General features: G+C 35.5%; 1 protein-coding gene across 1 annotated transcript; it reads left to right on the forward strand.

Moving 5' to 3' along the window:
- Positions 1–943: 943 nt before the first annotated feature.
- On the forward strand, positions 944–21,446 carry LOC145567486 (DExH-box ATP-dependent RNA helicase DExH3-like). Its single transcript, XM_081626780.1, has 19 exons — positions 944–1,299; positions 2,749–2,903; positions 2,989–3,076; positions 3,202–3,435; positions 5,484–5,579; positions 6,345–6,533; positions 6,659–6,818; positions 6,895–7,025; positions 9,926–10,093; positions 10,184–10,456; positions 14,652–14,846; positions 16,976–17,179; positions 17,365–17,434; positions 17,595–17,743; positions 18,708–19,016; positions 19,199–19,258; positions 19,340–19,492; positions 19,595–19,705; positions 19,828–21,446. Exons 1-19 carry the CDS (start codon positions 955–957, stop codon positions 20,290–20,292), a joined length of 3,555 nt encoding a protein of 1,184 aa, XP_081482906.1. The 5' UTR covers positions 944–954; the 3' UTR covers positions 20,293–21,446.
- The last annotated feature ends 1,396 nt before the right edge of the window (positions 21,447–22,842 follow it).

A 22,842-nucleotide genomic window follows, 5' to 3' on the forward strand; every position in this document is an offset into this window, starting at 1 on the left:
TCTTGTACCAAATTTTTTTCAGCTACACTTCTTCAATTCTCACTCCACCTTTACCATATACGAATATGATGTTTCTCAATTTTCTGAGTACACCATTTTCGTACAGTAACCACCGTCCTCCCCTCTCAAAATTACAGGTTTAGTTTTGAGCTGTACATTCGCGATTTTGGGGTGAAAAATAATAAACATTTACTGTGCACTTACTTTCTCTTTTTCCCGCTCACAATTTCACTTCCCGTTATGCATATCCTGCTCCGTTATCCACCATGGCAACTTATGGCCCCACTTCCACTTACCAATTTCCACTTATTGACAAGTTTGCCATCCTATATTTTTCCAAACCTATCGGATCTATGCGCCAGGGGTTAATCGAAAGTTGGAGAGGAGAAAGCATGAGAAATGAGGAGTGAGAAGTGGGAAAAAACTGCTTTAAATGGGGGTCTATTAATTTTGGCTTTAAAATAACGGAAAACGGGATTAGAAATGGGGGACCGTTATTTTTTGTAAGCAGATCGCATAAAAAAATTGTGATTTTAAGGACATTCAATTCATTTTTAAAAAAAACAAAAGGGTTGTTTTTTTTTTTTTTTTTTAAGTTTGCCCCACCCAATTCACCGAAACTTGACTCCGACTATACCCGGATTCGACTTTTGTCGCACACCTGACTTATGGCGAGTGAGTCCCCCGATAAAAGTTTTCTCTATTTGGTGAGCCTCGAACTCGAAACTTGACGTCGCTTAAAAGTACTTGTGGAAAAAAAAAAAAAAAAAAGCACAAAAGCTAAGAAACGCACACCACTGTCTTCCTCTCCTTTCTTCCATTCATTTTCCCACCACACCGGCGCACACACAAACGCCGACAACTCACACCAAATGTGCGCGCACAACCTCATCATCTTCTTCAACCTCCCTCAAAATTAACCAACCAACCAACAACACTCATTTCTCACTAGTCATGCCCTGCTCTTCTACCTTCTTTCATGGCTACCTCCGCACAACTTCACACCTCGTCATGTCCCTTAAACCCTCTAGAAACCTCCACAACATTTCTCCAAGACCTTTCTCTCTCCTCCAATTTGGAAAACAAAAATCCTTTAAAACCCTAGCTTTCAGGCCTCTTCAATGGCGCCCAATTGCTTCTTGTAGGGTCTCGGCTGTTGGAGGTTCTCGAAGGTCTTTTGAGTTGTTGCAGAGAAGCAACCCGAATTTGTATCAGCAAACTAAGGAGTTTGGGAGGTTTGCGTATGATGATTATTCCGAAGACGAGTCCGACCGAGAATATGATTCTGGAAAACAATTAGTGAGTTGTTTTTTATTGCATAATGTCGTCATTTCAGTTTTGAATATGTTTATTTGTTCATTTGCTAGGTAGTTTCTATGCTGGTTTATTTATCATATGGTTTGAAGTGAGTTTGTGTTGTATTATATTTTTTTGATTGTATGTATGATAATTAGAATATGTGTGGCTTGTATGTATGGAGGTGTTGAATTGAGGAGGAACTTCACTGTGTTATCGCGTATCCGTGCTTCACACTTAGAATTTCCTTGGAAATTAAAGAGTTAATGAAATTTATGATACAAGAATTCACGAGATTTGGCAAATGAAGGCATAAGGAAATTAGAAAATGATTGGAAGGGTAAATTTCTTATATGCTACCTAGGCCCTGTTTGGTTTGATGTAAAACATTTTCAATGAAAATTTAGTTTTCATGGAAAACATATTTTCAAGGAAAAACACAATTGCAAATTAGTTTTCTTTTGTTTGGTTGCATGCAAGAAAAGTTCAAAGAAATATAAAAAATATGAGTGGGAATGTGAGGGAAGTAATAAGGAGGTAAGGAGGATGGAGTAAAATATGGCTTCCCTTGTTTTGTGTAAAGGAAAATGTTTTCCATCATTAAAAATGCAATTTTCCACCATGGGAAAACCGTATTCCACACCTTCACAAACCAAACAAAGGAAAATGGGAAAATCATTTTACATGAAAACATTTTACATTAAACCAAACAGGGCCCTAATAATCCAAGAAAATTTGAAATGAAATAATCCAAGAAAAAAAGAAGGCAAAAGCAAATCAGCAGTATGAGAATCCATAGTAGTCTTAAATGTGGATGAATATGATACACTTTGGAAGTAAGGAGTCGTTACACATGTGCCGCTTGAGCTGGAGAATAATTCGGCCAATTGTTGCTTCGAATGGAGAAAGTACATTTATGGAGAAGCTAAAGTAGAAACTGAAGGAGGTTAGAAAAGGCTTGAAATGACACTTTGGCAGGAGTATTGTTGAAGCTAAGAGCCCCAATAATGGGGCACATGGGGTAAGCAGAAGAGAGGTTTTAGCTATTGTTATACGGTTATACGGTTTGTCCACGGCTCTCCCTCCAGAAAAAAAGCAGTAAATTTGTAGAGCAAAGGTAATTGTTTAATTTGGTATTTTAGGTAAACATGAAAGTCCCTATCTGTTTACTTGTTGTTTAATAGGAAGGGGTACACAGAAAGTAATTTTATGTATTAATTTTTACTATTTTCAGATTAAGTTCTTGTTTATTATTCTCCTCTCTTTTTGACTAGTCCCTTATGTTCACCTCTCTTGGTAAGTTTGAAAAGCGGTATTACAACATGAATTGTTGTTTTTCTTAAAAGCTCCTTATTTGGGTCTCATGTCTGTTAAACATTTTTTGTTTATTGCAACTTTTTGAATGAACCAAAAATCTTGGATTTTACACACTAACACAGGGCTTGCTCTCAGCAATCTTCAACACTTGACAACATTGACGAGTGGAGATGGAAATTGTCCATGCTTCTTCGAAATAAAGATGAACAAGAAGTGGTGTCTAGAGAGAGAAAGGACAGACGTGACTTTGATCAGCTTTCTGCAATGGCTACCAGAATGGGTTTGCACAGGTATCACCAATTGGTTTTAATATATTTTCCTCACCAGCTTTTATTGTCCTTGTGACTTATAATGACAAATAACTTCATCTGGCAGCCGTCAATATTCCAAAGTGGTTGTATTTAGTAAAGTTCCCTTGGCAAATTATCGCCATGACCTGGATGATAAGCGGCCACAAAGGGAGGTAATGTGGCATTCTTGTATTTTCTGTTACGTGTTTCTCTCTGCAAGAAAAGTATGAAAATTTCTTTGCTTTAGATAGTTGTATAGATAGGAAGACCACCATTTGATAATGTTGGTGTCACACAGGTGGTACTTAGTTACGATCTGCAAAAGGATGTAGATATTCTTCTGAAGAGGCACCTGTCTGAAAATTCCCTTTATAAAGAGGCTTTTCAAAATCATTCCATGTCAAGAAATACTTCCAGTCTGGGTAAGCAGGGATACAACCATCTTGAACCCACCGCGCAGATGAGTGCTGCAAAAGAGAAAATGCTTCAGGAGAAAAGTTTGCGACTCCGAATTCAGCAGCGAGAGTGGCAGGTTATCTTTCAATATTTTTACAAACTTTTGGTAGTATCCGTGGTTGTCGTGTATGTCTTTTTTAGCATTTCATACATTATATAGCTGTCATTTTCGGTGAGAATCTAGTTATATTCCATGTGCCATTGATGTGGCAATGTGACAGATCATGGGGTTGGAAGGTGAAGAGAAGGGGGATTTGCTACAAATAAACCCAAGTTCCCTATAATTCAGTCTATTCCTGAAAGTGTCCCAAGAACTAAATGGTAAAAGCATAGAGTATAAAAAAAGGTAAAAGCATAAAGTATAGAATAAGGTAAAAGCATAAAAGAAATTAGTTGTCAGAGTTTATAATAGAAGGACGGATGTGTGATAATCAGTTTATAGTTTGTTAAAAGGAATATTTTGCAGCAAGGCAGAGGAGAGCTGCTGTAATAATTAGGGAGAGAGAGCACCAGTGAGGGCATGCTGATTGTAGAGAGAGAAATTTCTACTGGAAGGAATATCACCCCTAGAAGAGGAGTGATAAGTTTGTAATTAGTGTGATTTCACTGATCATCAAGTTATTAAGCTTCCCTTAATTGGATTATTGTCTGTTCCATTTTATTGTCCATTTACTGCACTGCTGAGAACACTCAATTCATAGCAGAGTAGAGGAGTGAGAAAGGAAAATGAAAACTTGAATTGAGTGTAATTGCAGCATTAGTTTCCTTTGTCATTAAATGTTGACTACATATTATCCAGTTCAATTTGAACCAATGCTTAGCTGCCTCATAGCCCTCATCCCTTTCTCTTAATGCAATACCCCTTATTTTGGTATGAAAATGGGCTATATTCATAAGAAGATGCGACCTGCCTATGAGTTTTACAAAACAGATTATGCTGAAATATACTCATATCTTACAAACTATAAATTTTTAGAAAGTATTACTGGTTCCACAATCACAATTGGCAGTTTGGCACCAAGACTTTATAATGATATAGATCCTACGTAGATTTTCATTTTTTTGCTAATCTGCTGAGCTACCTGCTTTACATATAGATTATGCTTTTAGGCTCTGATGAATTCAGTTAAGTGCAAATCTGAATTTTTGAACTGCCCCAAATAGATGGAGCTCGTGCTCTAGCTCCTCCATCAAGTAGATGTATGACTTGTAGCATATTCACCTTTCGCACTCTTGAGATCCTATGCTTTGACCATCTTTAGTTATTTATACATGATGGAAAATATAACTGCATGAGATCTTGTGTTCATCTCTATATGTTTTTTCATAAAATTAAATTTTATCGCTTTTAATTGTAGAACATCAAATTTAATGATGGTCAAACTTGTGTGTTGGCAAATGTGCCAAGTCAAAATGGTACAGCTAAAAAAAAAAAAACTGAGGAAGTATATTATATCTTACTTCATATTGGCCAAATGACATGAAATCTTCATATCCAAAGCTACTTTGGGATGTGTCTTGGTGCAATGTTCATGATATGTGGTACAATGAAATTTGTGGCATGGGATCAGGATCATGGAATGCTACCTATAGGATTCGGAAATGCTTGGAACAAAATATAATAAATTCTAAGCAAATAACCCTCAATGAATAGGTCATTGGATTGTTGAAATGGGTTGCATGGTTCATCAAATTGAGTTGTGTTTCGGAACCCACAAATTCTGTTTGCGTATTGGGGGGACGTCATATACCCAAACAACGTCAGGCATATGTAATTTAGAGCAAAATTCATATCTGTTTCTTTCTTTTAACCTTTTTTTTTTTTTTTTTTTTTTGGGAATATCTGGTTTTTTCTAATTGTTTCTGATTCCGGTCATGTTCTTAAATTTATTCAACTTTTCCCCTTGCCTTGAATGATTAAATGATCTGTTATAAAAGTCTTACTTTGTTAAAGTCAAAATCATCTGACTCATCTCTGAATCAGACAAAAGATGCTCAGATAGCCCTTGAATCTTCCCTCCATCCTGTGTCAAATTCTTGCATTTTGAGTAGTTACATATTTTTCTTTTTGTTTTTTTAGTTGATGGATTATTTTGAGTAATGATGGTGATGTTTTTGGTGTAGGAATCATCGGAGGGTCTGAAGATGCTAGAATTTCGAAGAAGTCTACCTGCATACAAAGAGAGGGATGCTTTATTGAAGGCCATCTCAGAAAATCAGGTTTCTATTCATCATTAGTTGATAAGTTTTATTAGGTGTTGCTCTCTTTAATACTATGTTTAGAGTTCAAGTTATTGACAAGACATTAAAGGCTTTCTTTATTGTTGGCATTCATTCTTCTAAACTCTGTACCAACATATCATTTATTGAATTTTGTCTATGAGGATTTCAAGGGGGGCAAAGTAGGGGGACCCAGATGTATGCGAAACTGTTAATAGCTGCTATGTTGAAGATAGACAAAATGCTTTAAATCTCTTCTGCAGATTATTTGTCCTATCTCTTTGGAACTTATGTTATCAGCATCTTTTTCATATTATAATACTTCATGCTCACCTTAGAACTAGTAAACAACTGTTTTGCTTAGTGGTGACTGGTGACAACACCTTATTTTAATAGAGGATAAAAAAAAAACTTCACTAAAGGAATGTAGCTCACATGTTTTTAATCAAAATAACTGTGCATGATAAGCAATCAGCGGTTCTGTGTAGAATTTACTGTCAGCACCATCCCCTTTACAGAGGAAGTTGGTTTAGTTGAGGAAGTTGATTAACCTGTATACAAACAATGGCTTCATCAGCTCTTTATCTTTAGTATTTTTTGATGGAGTCAGTGCTTTGTTTACAAATTGCTAATTTGCATTTGTTTTTGCTGATTCAAATGGATTCCTGTTTATTCTCAGCTGCTCATACTCCTATATGTATAAACATTATCCTAATTTGGTCCTGATATGCCTTTGAAATTTTGTCTCCAAATAAAAAATTTCAGGTAGTAGTTGTCTCTGGTGAAACTGGTTGTGGTAAAACAACTCAACTTCCTCAATACATTTTAGAGTCTGAAATTGAAGCTGCTCGTGGAGCTAGTTGTAGCCTCATCTGCACACAACCGAGAAGAATATCAGCTATGGCTGTTTCAGAGAGGGTTGCTGCTGAACGAGGGGAACAACTTGGAGAATCAGTGAGATTCTATTTTTTTGTTTTTTTATCCTCATTCTTTGGTGCTCTGACCTTAATATCCGTATAGCTCTTTAAGAATGTGGCCAATTTCTGTAGCAAGTGATTTTATTCTCATTCCGATTACAGGTTGGCTACAAAATTAGATTGGAGGGGATTAAAGGAAGGGATACTGGCCTCCTCTTCTGTACTACTGGTATACTGTTGAGGAGACTGCTTGTTGACAGAAATTTAAGGGGTGTGACTCATGTCATTGTTGATGAAATTCATGAACGTGGCATGAATGAAGGTAATGCTAGCAGTTTTACCTTTTTATTTCATCTGTAGCAGAACAAGGAAACTCTTACTGTTGCAAACTTTGCCAGATTTTCTCCTGATTGTCTTGAAAGATCTTCTACCACGCCGGCCAGATTTGAGGCTGATTTTGATGAGCGCAACCCTGAATGCTGAGCTATTTTCCTCTTACTTTGGTGGAGCTCCTATGCTACATATTCCTGTAAGTTTATGGATTTAAAGAAGCGCTTTATGTTTTGATATTCTCTTTTACTAGGGATTTTTTGAAATATTTTGGTATAATTACCTATTCCAAAATTCTTAAATCAAGCTTCTTGGCACACAATGGACTATTTAATCAAAATGCCTCAAACATCAGTAAGAGGATTGGGTTGGGTTGTTAAGTTGATACAATATTTCCATGAATACGTCCATTAACCCTTTCTATTATCTTTCTTAAGATGTACGCCAAGAAGCTTGGCTACAAGTATTTTGAATGAATTATTTTTATCCATTTAGTCTAGTAATTTATGTTGCATTTCTCCTTTATTATTCTTCTGTCAGCAACTATTTATAATGTATATTGCTATTTTTTTTGTGACTTATCTTGATGTACCTAAATGGTGTGAGCAAGAAAAGTATCTCATTAAGTTGGCCTTATCAATATTAACGTTATATCCACCCACCTGCCATCTTTTGTTGGTTAGGCTCTATCTTTTTTTTTTTCACTATAATTTACTGTTCTTTTTTCATTTGCTGTATATACTACCTCCGGCTCTTATTACTCGCAACATTTACTAATACCGGATGGTTCACATTACTCGCAACAAATTATTTTCTTTCCTTTTTTAGTAAGTTTTTTGCTACGAAATGATGAAATCACCCTTACTTTTTTTTGAAAACAACCTTATTAAACTACAAATCTGATTTCATTTGATTAAACCCCAAGGTTTATTAATTTACCCTCATCCCCATTATTTTTCTCTCTCCTCCTCCAACCCCATTTTCATGGTGGGTACTTGAGTTCAGTTCGGTGACTTCGTCGGTGGTAGGTTTGGTTTCAGATCGTGGATTCGTTAGTGATTTCAGATCGTGGGTGGTAGGTTCACATCTTGGGGTTCGGTGGGTTTGGTGGGGTTCGTTGGTGGCTTCAGATCGTGGGTGGTAGGTTCACATTGTGGGTTCGGTGGGTTGTTGCGGCTCGCGGGTTCGGTGGGTTGCTGCAGCTTGTGGGTTCGTGGGGTGCGGTGGGTGGTGGGTTCGTGGGTGCAGTGGTGGGTGGTTTCGTGGGTGTGGTGGTGGGTAGTTTCGGTGCTGCTGGGTGGTGCTAGTGGTGGTTTCGTGGGTGCGGTTGTGGGTGGTTTCGGTGCTGCTGGGTGGTGCTAGTGGTGGTGGGTTATTTAGTTTAATTTTGGTTGGATTTTTTTTTTTTTTTTTTTTAATACTAAATTATATGCCCTTATTTTTCACTAACTATGCTTAAGATCTTTTGCCTAGGAGTCTAGCAAAACTACTCTTTGTTGCGAGTAATAAGAACTGGAGGTAGTATATGGATTGGTTCATGCTCTTCATGATGGTTTACCTTTACCTTAAGTACTCCAATAAAAAAGAATGCATCCCTGAAGTCCTTTTTTCTTGCAAAAATTACAAGTGTGAAAATGTACTATCTTCTTTAAAAAAAAAAAATGATTGTTTTATCTTGGGGATAAAAGAGGGTAGCTGTTCTCTAACTGAAGAAAATTACAGTCTAATGCATGCTGTGGTATTCTCCTACCTAACAAAACTCTTGAAAAAGATAACAAATAAAATATAATTAGTTAGGGCCTTGTCTTAAATCTATGCTGAAATGTTCGGTTGAACATGCTACATTCTAGATGTGATATGATTCCCTGAAAAGTTAATGACTAAGGGGCCATTTGGTTTTCAAAAGGGAAGGGATAAGGGAAAAAGAAATGGGTATAAGGAGAATAGAATGAAAAAGTCCCAAACCTTTGATGTTTATGTGAATATAAGAAAGGAGAAGGAAATGAAAGTTACCACCACCAATTCACCATCCCTTCATTATAGAGCTACCTACAACAGCTACAACATGATAAAATAATTCAACCACCACTATCCCATAGTCTATGGGATCACCCCAACAACTTCATTGGACCAGGCCACCTCATCTCTTTATCTTTGGTGACAGACTGGCCCCTTTGATAATTTCTCTTTCTCTCTCTCCTTTTAATTTCAAGGTTGGACAGGGGATGGTTTTTGGCCAGCTAAGTAGGGTTTTCGGTGCCATGAGGGTTTTCGTGGGTGGTGGTAGGATTTTTGAGGGTGAAGGTTGTCATTGGGTTTCTAATTGATTTTTTGATGGGTGGGTAGGGTTTCTGTAGGTATGGGCTAGTGTTTAGGTGGGTGGTTTCGAGTGGTGGGTAGTTTTTCAAGGTGGTTGGTTGGGTGGTGTTTGTTGAGATTTGATTGGTTGTGGGTGGTAGCTGTGTGGGTTTTGTGGGCTTTCATCAGTGGCTATGTAGGTTTTGTGGTGTTTAAGTAAGTGGTGGTGGCAGGTGGTTGCGGTGGAGGGGTCGGAGACAGTGGATGTTGGTTGAGGGTTGATGTGAGGGATTAGTGGTCAAGGAGTTGGTCAACTGTGGGTCATGGTGAGCATGGGTAGAGGAGCGAAAGGGTTAGTGAATCCTTAAGATTGATTGGGGAATGGGTGTGGAGGACTTTGGGAGAAGGGGAAAAGGAATGGCAAAATATACCAAACAAACAGCTAAGGGAATGAACCTTGTTGATTGATCAATTATCTTACCTTTTCCGGAACACCCCTAAACAAACACCCCCTAATTCCAGTGACAAAGTTGCTACGGAGTGATAAGTGTACTGGTCTTTATTCTAGTTGTAATAATGGCTTGAAAGCATATGCATATTACAGATGGATTTAGAACTTAGAAGTGATTGAAAAAACTTTAAAATTAAGTTATGATTGCTTATGTCTAGCAAAAATTAAATATTCGTATCAGCCTTATGAGTTTTGCTGATAAAGGAGAAAGCATCACCATGTCAATATGAAAGGATGAGATGGTGGAGAAGATTTATGCTCATGAACTCTCATTAATAAATAATTTTCAGGGTTTCACATATCCTGTACGAGCACACTACCTGGAGAATATCTTGGAAACTACAGGATATAGGTTGACCCCCTATAATCAGATTGATGATTATGGTCAAGAAAAGGTATGGAAAATGCAGAAACAAACCATGAGGAAGAGAAAGACACAAATTGCATCAGCAGTAGAGGTATAAAAGATTCTTGTGCCATTTCTAGATAGCATTCTTATACCAATTAATTTTGTGCTGAAGTTATATCTTATACTGAACATGGGGCAGGATACACTAGAAGCTGCTGATTATAATGGGTATAGTCATCGGACTCAAGATTCATTGTCCTGCTGGAACCCAGATTCGATTGGTTTTAATCTCATTGAGCACGTACTATCCCATATATGTAAGAATGAAAGACCTGGTGCGGTCTTAGTTTTTATGACTGGTTGGGAAGACATTAATTCTTTGAAGGACCAGCTCCAAGCTCATCCTTTGCTTGGAGATCCGAGCAGGGTTTTGTTGCTTGCTTGCCATGGTTCCATGGCTAGTGCTGAACAGGTAATAATGTTGATTTCTCCCTCTGAGGATTTTTATTTAACACGTATGTTTTTTTTTTTTTTTTTCCTGAGAATTTGTATGTACTTCATTGCTTTTATGATGAATGCTTTCAGAAGTTTGAGTACGTCCAATAAATGGCTCTCATTCTAGTTTAGGCAAACCTTGGTTACATAGTCGAAAATATATCACAAGGGAAATAATTCCTATTAAAAAAATTGGAAACAATTCTATCTTCCTTGACGAATGTGTAGTGGTCTCCCTTTTTATCTGATTTTTATTTTTATCACTTAAGTACTTTTGTTAATTAGCATTTCTAAATGACCAATTCACAATAATTTAGACATGCTTGACAGTTTTGTAGTATTAAATATATTTGTTAGTAATATATTTATTTTTATCTATTGAAATAAACAATGCGGCATTTAACCATTATCATTGTTATTTCCTATTTACACAAACATTATACTACCTCCGTTTCTTATTTTGTGCAACAAAATTAGTCGCACGTTTCCCAAGACAAATTTTCTGAATGGTTGTTAAAGAGAACAATGGGTATGTGATTAGGAGAGAGAAAATGAGATAATTACTAAATGAAGGACAACCACCAGTCCACCATCATCACCCACTTTCTCACCGACAGTCCGACACCATCCACCAGCCTCCACCACTCACCACCGTTACCACCTACACCCACCCTCCCTCTTCCCAAAACCACCAGTTCGACCCTCCCTTTCTCCCTGAAACCACCGAACCCACCGCACCCACTTTCTCTCCTCGAAACCACCACGACCCACCCACCTCTCACCAAACCCAGCCCACCACACCCACCCAGCTTTCTCCATGAAACCACCACAATCCACCCCCCTCTCTCACTGATCCTAGGTCACCACATCCACCCTTTCTCCATGAAACCACCATGACCCACCCACCTCTCTCACTGAAACCACCACCTCCAAAACCACCACGACCCACCCTTAAAATATGAGCAAAACAGATAAGACGGGCAATTTGTTACCTTTACACCATCAATTATGGCTTTATTTGGCAAATTTGACCATGAAAACTCTAGATCTTGAATTTTCATGGTCAAATTTGACCATAAGAACCTCAACTTTATGCTTTGATTGTGGTGATAAATAAAAAAAGAAGAATAAGAGGAAGCCAGTGGTTGAACGTTGGTGGTGGTGGTTGTGGTGGCTGCAGTCAGAGATGAACGTTGGTGGTGGCGGCGGCGGTTAGAGCTGAACGGTGGTGGTGGTGGCCGGAGAAGAGGATGAGAAAGAGATGAAAATTTCAAGGATTAAATGATGAATGATTGGGTGAATGTATTTATTTTGGGGTATCTTAGATGAAATCATTGATTAAATTATTGTAGTTTAAAACTTAATATTGCTGTTTTGATGGGTTAATTGAGTTTGAGAATTTTTAAGTAGGTGTAATGATTAATGAAGTAATTTTACTCTAAAAAATTTACTGTAAAAGGAAAGAAATGTTTTGTTGCACATAACTTGAAACACCCCAAAATGGCAAAAGTTGCACAAAATAAGAAACGGAGGTAGTGTTGTAGTAATATTTATTTTGACACTATTGTGACAAACATTGTAGATTATGTAAATGAGTTGAGATGACCACCAATCAACTTGAGTTTGATGATTTGATCTCGATTAAAGCTTTTTTTACCCCCTTGATGTGTAGTAACGGAAGAGAGTTTGTACTATGTAAATTAAAGTTAAATGAGTATATTACAATTTCATTACCTTTGGAATATACTGGTATATAATAAATCCCATTTGGTAATCATGTTTAATATATTTCATAGCTTCAAAAAATATTTAGTGGAACAAATAAATAGAAAATACCTATGGTCAAAGATCTAATAATGTACAAAATACTTTCTACTACCTCCGTTCCCGAAAGTTCGACTCGCTTACTATTCATGTGGTCAAAATAAAATAACTTTGACCACATGTTATGATTTATACAATAGAAATAAATTAGCATGAGAGATCTTATTAGATTCCCCTTATTATAAAATTTTCAAATATCAACTTTCTATAATTTTCACTTATACATAGCCGAAGATATTCATTGTCAAAGATATTCATGGGAGACCGCACAAATACAAAGTGAGTCGAACTTTTAGGAACGGAGGAAGTATATGATTAGTAGTAATCATGAATTTTGTAAATATTACTGTGTGTATGGATATATTCATATTGTTTTCAAAGTGATATTATATAATATTTTTTAATTGATATTATAGTATCTGTGTTGATTTCTAGCTAAACCAATAGATAAATATTCTTAAAAAAAAAAAACCATATTTTAGCTACTTTGTACTTTGAATTACTTTGGGCTTTGGCTTTTGGTGGTTTTTTTTTGGGTTTGAATTTGTTTTAGGGAGGCTAATGATATGATGACATGATGTATAATTGTCACATAAACCTTACATAGAGTTTTATGCTGATATTATATACTCCATATAAAGGTTGTGTTCATGTGGGATCTTGTTAGATTATTGTGTATTTTACCACATGATTAATAACACTAAATTGATCCAGCCGGGGGAGTATTATAGTAAAAATAATGATCAAAGTCGAATTTTTAACGCAAATGTGACATCTGAAATTGGGGTCAGAGTTGTCATCATTGCGGTCCTAGTATATGTAGAGTCCTTGGTTCTACACAGATTTCTTACCTATAGAACAACCAATTAAATACATAAAAATAAAAAAAGGTTTGTATATTTGAACTTCAGGCCAGCGTGATGGAATGCTCTACCTCTATGGCTGACTATAAATCTCACGGAGAGAGTTGGAAGTTCACCATATAGGAATAATAACCTAGAACTTTTAGTGCAATAGGGAATTTCATCTTTTTCCTCCAAAGATGTATATGACAATGATGAATATGCCCATTGTTATTAGCATTAGAAGCCAACACAAGATGACCCTTTAGAAATGATGAAGACAAGGTTGTGATTACTTGCAGCGTTTGTTGAAGCCATGATGTATCTAACCCCTTGTCTACTCAAGTTTTTAGAAAAACATAATCTTGTAACAAAGATCCAATCTTGATAAGTTTCTTGAAGATTGAACGAATCGAATCGATATTTTTGCTCACATATCCACTCCTACACTTATGATTTGAATTCTTAATCTTATTAACGCACTCTTGAAGCTATTTATTTGAGATTAAACTCTTAGCTACTCCTAGACACTAAGTGTTTAATGATCTTAACCTTTAAAGCACTCCTGTAATTAAAGAATGAGCAATATGAACAAGCAATAAAGCTTAAAACTCAAACATTTGTTAATCTGAAATTTCCGTGTCTTCATAAGCTATGAAATACAAGATCATTCACCTATGACTACGACCCTAATTGTATTATCTGGTTTGACTAGCTGGTTATATTAAATGATTTCACTAGCTGGTTGTGAATAGCTAATTGCGTAAAAGTGTGTGTTAAATAGTTGTTTATTATTAGCTCTTTCAATATATTTTATACTCATAAAGCTAATTGTTCAATAATTTAATTTCAAAGAGCTCTTATAATGAGCTTTTTATAAAAGAGCTTTTTGACCACAAACAACTTTTTTAATAAGCTATTTACCAAACACCAACATTAGCTTCTTAAAATGGTCAAACCTGTTCAATAAGCTAAAAGCTTTTAAAAAAGCTCTTTACCAAACAAGGCCTAATTCCAATAGGACTAGGACAAGCCTCTAGGTGTTACCCCTAGCTCTTAGTTCCAAGCAACCAAAGTAGAATAGGAATACTAATCCTACTTAGATTAGGAAACTAGCTATGCCAGTTTTCTGCGGTTTTTGGTCTTAGCCCTTTGTTGACTGACCAAATGAACTCCGATTCTTGTCAAACCACTTGCATTGGTTAGCTGATGTCCTGGCATTTCCAAAAACATATTATAAGCCATATATTTTCCTTGATCTTCAAGGTCGTTTCTGCCCTTGTATCAAGCCCTTTGAAAACTAAAACAATATCTTAAAAAAGAATCATGGCCGACTAACAAACTCCTAAGGCCTTAATGACATAATCCAAATTAATTCATTATGGAATGATTTAATTCATTTAATTGGTTTTGGATCTAACTTTTATCATTCGTCTTATATTTGTTTTGAGCTTTATTTGTACGTCGTGGTCACACTAATGTGTTATTCAACTATTTTGGATGCAGAGGTTGATATTTGATAGGCCACCAGAAGGAGTGAGGAAAATAGTACTTGCAACAAACATGGCAGAGACTAGTATCACAATAAATGATGTGGTCTTTGTTGTCGATTGTGGTAAGGCAAAAGAGACATCATATGATGCACTGAATAACACTCCCTGCTTGCTACCAACCTGGATCTCAAAAGCTGCTGCTCGGCAGGTAAAAACTAAAGTCTGATGTTAATATGGTCAACCATACTAATTGTTTAATTCTTTGATTCTTTCTCCTCTTTCTAAAGCTTTTTTTTTTATTACTGTTATCGTTATCACTGCCTACTTCTTGATCTCGGAATGTGACTGCATTAATATTGCTTTATTTGATGAGAAAAAAGTTGGTAAATATTTTTGTTTATTGGAAGCTGCTACATATTCTTCGGGCAATCACTGATATATGAGCTGTTTTTACATCATTAAAGTGAATTTACAGTGGACTTTGGGACATATGTTTTATGTAGTGAGTTTTGGAAATAAAATAATTATTGAACAGTATGGTGATGGGGGAGGTGGCTATATCTTTGTTTTCAGTTTCCCACAAATACTTTAGCAAGGATGCATGGGTACGACTCCTCTATGCCGGTCTGTACCGGGGACGAATCGGGGACGGAACCGGGTACGGGTATGCCTAGGTTACGTCCCCATGGCGTACCCTTAAAAAGTGGTACGGGGAGCCTTTTTTTGGGTACGGCTTTCAGGCGACTTGGGGACGTTTCGGCGACGGCTTTGGTACTTTTTGGACGTCCCCTAGTATAAATTGAAGCCCAACCCTAAAACAAAACCCTCTTTAATTTACTTACCTTTGCGATTTGGATACCCTAAATCTTAAAATACACACACGATAGAGGTGGAGGCTGCGATGGTGATGGCAATGAATAGGAGAAAAGGTGGGGGTGGCAGTGGAAGAGAAAGATAATGGGATTTGTGGACAAGGTGGTGATGGGGATCATGGTGGTGGTGGTGGTAATGGAAAGATGGGTGGTCATCTTTGGAAATTTTAGAATGGGGAAGATGATGATGAAGGTTCTGTTATGGGTTTATGGGTGAAGGCAAGAGAGAGAAGAGAGGAGTGAGAAGACTTTTATGGGTATAATTGACAATTTTACACTAAATAGTAAATACCTACAATAGAAATGTCAACCAAAAAAAACTTCTTATGAAGGAATATGTGTTGACTAATAAAAAGCAAGGAAGTATAAAGATCGGAGGAAGTGTTGGGTTTTATAAAGGGTGAAATTTTGTATCCTTGTTTAGGGAATAATAGCTCCATGGGCTTTTGTATGGTTAATACAGTGTTTTTTCTAACTTTACTTTTTATTTCTAGATTGAGTGTCATTTATATTCCCTTGGTATATGATAATGAAAATAATAGAACATAAGAAGTGCTTGATTACTGTGTTGATAGTATGTTATGGCTGATGATGTTGATAATTAGCCCCTGTGATGTGTGTAACGATGATTGGTCGTCTTTCTTGTAAAACAAATTTCTTTAATGGGTGTAAGGTTGGATATCTTCAGTGGGTTAAAGTCGAGAGTTTGTTGAAGAATTTTCATCTGGTTCGGATTGTTTGAAGGATTTATTTTTGAAGTAGAGGAGTATGAGTCAAAAGATGAATGTGTATGGGTCTAGCTATGACAGGGGAAACAAAATCCAAATTCAATTGTTTGCAAATTTTTTGGTAGTAGCAACTGAAGATTTTGATATTACTGCATACATAGTCAAAATTGTTTTCCCAAGTTTATAGTACACATGCTGATCTTATAAGCTAGGTAGGCATTAGAACACTTGTAGCACGTTAATGTGTGTAAAAATGGAACTTGTTTAGAGAGTATCAACCAAGGGGCATGCAATAGGTTTATCTTATTTGTCATCAAAATACATGATTACCCAAAATTCTCAAATCTGAAACGAAGAGTCAATGTGACTTAATCTGAAACCAGACTGATGCATAATTACTAAATTCAAAATTTTATGGCTTGCTGATTAATCACCTTCCCCCCCCCCCCCCCCCCCCAAAAAAAAAAAAAAAAAAAAAACCAGATGGTGTTTCAGCATTATCGTCGGAGCTCTATCTATGTTTTGTATAGTTTTACAGTTTTCTTAATTTTCTGTTGCATGCTTATTGTGTGCTATATTATACTTTTTGTTCTGATTGCAGTTTTCTTAATTTTCTGTTACATGCTTATTGTGTGCTATATTATACTTTTTGTTCTGATTGCAGTTTATTAAACTAATGTCTAGTTCTCACATTTTTTATTTTCTATTCAAATACTAATTCTTTTCACTAACTGTAGAGAAGAGGTAGAGCTGGTCGTGTTCAGTCCGGGGAGTGTTACCATCTTTACCCCAAATGTGTCTACGACGCTTTCAGTGATTATCAGTTGCCAGAACTTTTGAGGACACCCTTACAGTCCCTCTGTCTTCAGATAAAAAGCTTAGATCTTGGTGGTATTTCTGAGTTTCTGTCGAAGGCTTTGCAACCACCTGAGCCATTATCGGTATTGTTCTTGGTTTCCCACATTTACTGATCATCTTGGTTATTTGTATCTTGTTTCTGAACAGTGCATGCATATTAAAACTCTTCTGTTGGCAATGTCATTAATAGTTTCTATATGGTATTGGAGGTCTTCATTTGATGCAATTGAAGTAAATTACTTGATAGTTGTTTCGGTTTTTATTATAGGTTCACAATGCTGTTGATTTTTTGAAAATCATTGGAGCATTGGACGAAAACGAAAATCTTACTGTGCTTGGTAAGTAGTTGAGAAAATCTCTGTTGCATACTATTGGTTCATACTCCTCTTTGCTCTTTTCATCATCAGAAACAACCAGATTTCCAGCCTAAGATTTTATTATGAGTTGTGATTAGAGATCTTGCACCACAAAACTGTATAAACTCTTGTTACCATGCAGGTCAAAACTTGTCTGTGCTTCCTGTGGAGCCCAAGCTTGGGAAGATGCTAATATTGGGGGCTATGTTCAAATGCTTAGACCCAGTAATGACTGTTGTTGCTGGTTTAAGTGTTAGAGACCCCTTCATGACACCATTTGACAAGAAGGATGTAAGTTATCAGTAAATGGGGCGGTTTTCTTTAAGTTTCTTATGCTGTTTGTATTTCAAAATTTCACCATACTTAATCATGTTATGCAGCGACTTGTGCTGAAATGAATGGGTTTTTTTTTATACAATATTGAGGCAACTTAGATGTTAGTGTTGTAGTCATGCCATTATATATATCACATGGGAACTGTTACTTATGGCAATCCTGTACTATCATTGTGTTTAGTATTTCTTAGCCATTAAAATATTGCAAGAGGATAAGTGTGGTGAGTCCAAAGTCCAATGATGGTATATTTGTTAAATAGCATTTGCCAAAAATGAAATGAAGTGGAAGTATTAATAAGTTAATGAAATCAACTTTAATCAATAAAAATGAACCATCAGGATGGTGCAAATCGGTTAAAAATGGCATAAACACTTGTTATATTGACATAGAGCTATTAAAAGTGACACTAGTAAAACTTACATAATATACGTAATATATATATTTTTTAAATGACACCAGTAAAACGTGCACTGACCCCTTGGAAAACGATACCTATTTAAATATATATGGAAAATGATACCTGTTAAACTGTATAGCCTGAAAAGTGACGCTCAAATCTCAGAACTGACTTCGGAAACTTATAAAAGGCAATTGTAAAATATCTACAAAATATTAGAAAATTGACATTCAAATCTAAAAAAAAAATATTAAGGGGTGGTTTGAAATAGGATGTTCACCTGGCGCCTCCTAGAATTATGGAGGTGTTTAACTGTTGGGCTAGGTAGTATTTGTGAAGCTTATCGTTTACTAATTTTTTCATTTTTGTACCTTTTATTTTTTAACTTGATCTTTATACCCTGAACATTATTTAACAGTAGAAATAGAAGGGCAATGTGACATTGAGTTGCTTTTGCCCAAATAGCTTATTGCTTACCCATGCATAGGATTGAAATTCATGATTATTGCTTGTTTTATGTAGCTTGCTGAGTCAGCTAAGGCTCAGTTCTCCGGTCTTGAGTTCAGTGACCATATTGCCCTTATTCGAGCTTATGAAGGATGGAAAGATGCTGAAAAACAACAATCTGGTTATGAATATTGTTGGAGAAACTTTTTGTCTGCCCAGACATTGAAAGCTATTGATTCCTTGCGGAAGCAGTTCTTTTCATTACTTAAAGATACAGGTCTTGTTGACCTCAATAATGAAAGTCAAAATAAGTGGAGCCATGATGAGCATCTTGTTCGAGCAATCATCTGTGCTGGTCTTTTCCCTGGTGTTTGTTCCGTTGTTGTAAGTAGCTTGTTCAGAACCAACAGTATATTTTCGGCAACTAGTTTTGCCTTTCACAAAAACTTTTTGTGCTCTGTGACTTGTGGAACTTATGTTGAATAGCTTTTTTAAAATAAGGAAAGATGTTTTGTGGTGTATAGTATTACCAACAGTAGGAGCTGAACTTTGTTATACCTGTGCAGAATAAAGAGAGATCAATAATGCTGAAAACAATGGAAGATGGACAGGTTCTTTTGTATTCGGTATGTATTTTCATTTGCAAATGCTTGAACTGAAGTTGGACATGCAGGTCCTGTCAACTTTTTATTTATTTTCTCCCACAGAATTCAGTGAATGCGCAAGAGCCAAAAATACCATATCCATGGCTAGTCTTCAATGAGAAGATAAAGGTCAATTCTGTTTTCCTGAGGGATTCAACAGCAGTTTCAGATTCTGTGTTGTTACTGTTTGGAGGAGACATTTCTAGGGGTGCACAGGTAATTTTTTGTTTTATTTTTAATTTTTGGGTTTCTTTCTTTTACCTTGTTTCCGAGGCTGCAGAGATTTATTGTTCTATCTATATTTGCGCTTATCTTTAGGATGGACACCTAAAAATGCTGGGGGGATACTTAGAGTTCTTTATGAAACCTGGCTTAGCAGACATCTACCTGTGCTTGAAAAGAGAACTTGAGGAGCTAATTCATTATAAGGTGAACAATGCTTACTAGATTTTACTAATTTAGATCATGGTATCATTCTGGCTTGAATTTTCACACTAGAGCGCTCTTTTTTTGTGTCATAGTTTTGCTAATCATTTTGTTGTGTTATTCAGCTCTTGGAGCCCAAGTTGGACATACGTAGATATGTGGATCTTTTATCTGCAATAAGATTATTAATATCAGAAGACCAATGTGAGGGTAGATTTGTTTTTGGTCGTCAATTGCCAGTACCGTCAAAAAAGGGTGGTAAAGCGACAAGTGTTCATGGTGATAAAAAAAGCAGTGATGATAATTCCAAAAATCAATTGCAAACTTTGCTTGCAAGGGCAGGACATGAAGCACCTGCTTATAAGACGAGACAACTGAAAAACAACCAATTTCGCGCTACTGTCAATTTCAATGGCCTGGAGTTTGTTGGCCAACCTTGTAACAATAAGAAGCAAGCAGAAAAAGATGCTGCTGCGGAGGCCGTAAAATGGTTGATGGGTGATACCCCTTCATTCGGGGGAGATATTGACCATTTGTCAATGTTCATGAAAAAGAGCAAAAGCAATAAAAAATATGGCAAAGGAACATAGATGTGTAGCTTGAATATGTCCGGTGTCCCTGCTACTTCTACCACAGAAGGATAGAAATACTGCATCGGAGCTAAGTTATTGGAAGCCAATTTTTTGTTACTGGTATGGCCTTCTCACCCTTGTTTTTCTTCTGGGTTAAAGATGGCAAATTTTGAAACATGTTCGATGGTCAAGTTTTGCAATGAGGATGACCCATTACAGGACACCTTGTTTATAGGACAAAATGTTTGGTGTCTTTTGGCTGGAATTTTACGAGCTTAAATTCATCCCTTCCTGCCAAAGTCTTGCAATTTGACCTATAAAGATGGACTCAGGTAGGGTACTGATGTATTTGTAAATAAGATTAAATGATCAACGTTCAAAGTATCACAATACATTCATTGTTAGGAAATTAGACTGTCATTGTAAACATGAATATGTTCGTCTACATTTGCATTTTTGTCCTTCGTTCAGCAGCCACTGTAATGGATGAGTTTTTAAGGCAGGGACGTCCAGAATTGGATAAAGGTTGCTCTCATTGATAGCCTTGGACGTAATTATACGAAGGCTTATTCAATTGGGGGAATGGGTTGATATGGGGCAAGGCGAAGAGAGTTATCTTAGATTAGGGATCTTCAACATTCACTTCTACTTTTGGAAGCTATGGGAATTAGATATGTTTACATGAGAGCACAATTCTCTTTCTGATAAGATACATAATGGGGGTGTTTGGTAATTGGCTTTTTGCCTAGCTTTTGGCTTTTTAGTTTGGTCAAACAGCCAAAAAATATGTTTGGTAGTTGGCTTTTAAGCTAGCTTTTCCGCCAAAAGCCAAAAGCTAATAAGAGTAGCTTTTTCTAGTGGCTTTTGGCTTGTTGGCCCACTTTATCACTAATAAACAGCTAACAACCATTAATAATTTTACCAAACACTTTTGTAAACAGCCAGCTTAAACAATAACTTAAAAAGCCAACTCATATAGCTAATACTTCCAGCTAGTCAAACAAGCCAATAGCCAATCGTCGATTGCCAAACAACCCCAATATAGAACACTTTATTATGATTAATCTGTAAGAAAAAAACTGACCTTGTTGGTCTCATATTGTTTTATATTTTTTTGAAGTACTTATTTGTAATTTTGTTTAGGTTAATATTGTATATGGTGTTGTGTGGTAGTTTCAAATTTTGCCAATTGACGACTTTACGATTTTCATGCCCCTCTCGAAAGAAAGGATAAAAAAAAAAAAAACTAGCCTTTAAACTTCCTCATTTTTTTTTATTTGTGTTGAAAAACATTTAATATTAATTTTTTTTCATAATTAATTTGTGATATGGTATAAATATGAGGTAAAACATTATTAAAAAATATAAATAAAAATGAGGCAATTCATGCGGAATAAACAAATACAATGTGTATAAGAAAAATGAAATAATAAGACCAAAATTATTAAATTAAAAATTGAGAAAGAAATCAATAATAACTTAATACTAACCGACATCGAGAGTGACACGTGTAACATCCTGGTGCTGTTTTTTCCCTTCAAAACTCCCCGTCCCCTTTTAAACTTTTTTTTATTTTTTTTATTTTTTATTTTTAATATTTGATTCTATAATAATATCATCCCAAATCATTTATATTATTTTTATTACAAACATATATTCCTTTTTATTTGGTGTTCATAATTATTCTATATAAATTTACCTAAATAATTATTTCTACTCCCTTAAACAAAAAAAAAAAAAAAAAAAAAAAAAATCATTTCAACTCCTTTTTAACTATCTTTTAAATGGAGTATTATTAGATTTTGTCAAAAAAGTTATAATAAATTGATTCATTTAATAGATGTTACAGAAATTACTTTAAACATCACTTAATTTTTTTTTTTTTTCAAATATCACTAGCTAATATTTTATTTCAATTTCAATTCAAAATAATTATATATTCAAGTTAATTACAATTTTGTTTATGAAATTTTAATACTATACGTACATACTATCACAAATTGATTTATAGAGTATAGTATAGCTATAAAATAAATATTGTGTTTAACAAATGATTTTTTAGATATAAAGGTGATATATTATTTGTAATTTTGTGTATGTTTGCAATTTTGCTAATAATATTTTTGAAGATTTTAGTTTCTTATTCGATTGATTTTTGATGTTTATTAAAAATGCATTTATAAATAAGTATTTACTAATATGGCCACTAGACCTGATCAAGTCCCGCCTGAAAAGTTCTTGAGTTCGGGTAGACTAAAAAAAATCTATTTTTTAGATAATTTGTTGCTTTGCCTATTAATAGAGACTATGATATTATAATTTCTATATATTTGATTTGTATGCTTTATCAAATTTTATTTGTTGGATATAATTTTCTTAAAAAAATTAGACTTACCGTGCATGGCACGGGTCTTAAGCTAGTTATTGTTACTAGTTTTGTGCACCAGGCATTGTTTGGGTTGTTTATTGAATTTTAAGATAATTTTTTTTATAATTCTTTATGCCAGATTTTAAAACATATCATTAATACAAATAGTGTTATGTATTAGATTTAGGATATTTTGACGT

The sequence above is a fragment of the Chenopodium album genome, chromosome 11, assembly GCF_948465745.1.
Source record: "Chenopodium album chromosome 11, dcCheAlbu1.1, whole genome shotgun sequence".
Lineage (NCBI taxonomy): Eukaryota > Viridiplantae > Streptophyta > Magnoliopsida > Caryophyllales > Amaranthaceae > Chenopodium > Chenopodium album.

Bases quoted from the DNA above. Each gene is read 5' to 3' on its own strand.
- LOC145567486 (XM_081626780.1), top strand. From the start codon at position 955: ATGCCCTGCTCTTCTACCTTCTTTCATGGCTACCTCCGCACAACTTCA. The intron at 17,744-18,707 runs GTAAGTTATCAG...TGTTTTATGTAG, and splicing joins CACCATTTGACAAGAAGGAT to CTTGCTGAGTCAGCTAAGGC. The intron at 19,017-19,198 runs GTAAGTAGCTTG...ATACCTGTGCAG, and splicing joins CTGGTGTTTGTTCCGTTGTT to AATAAAGAGAGATCAATAAT.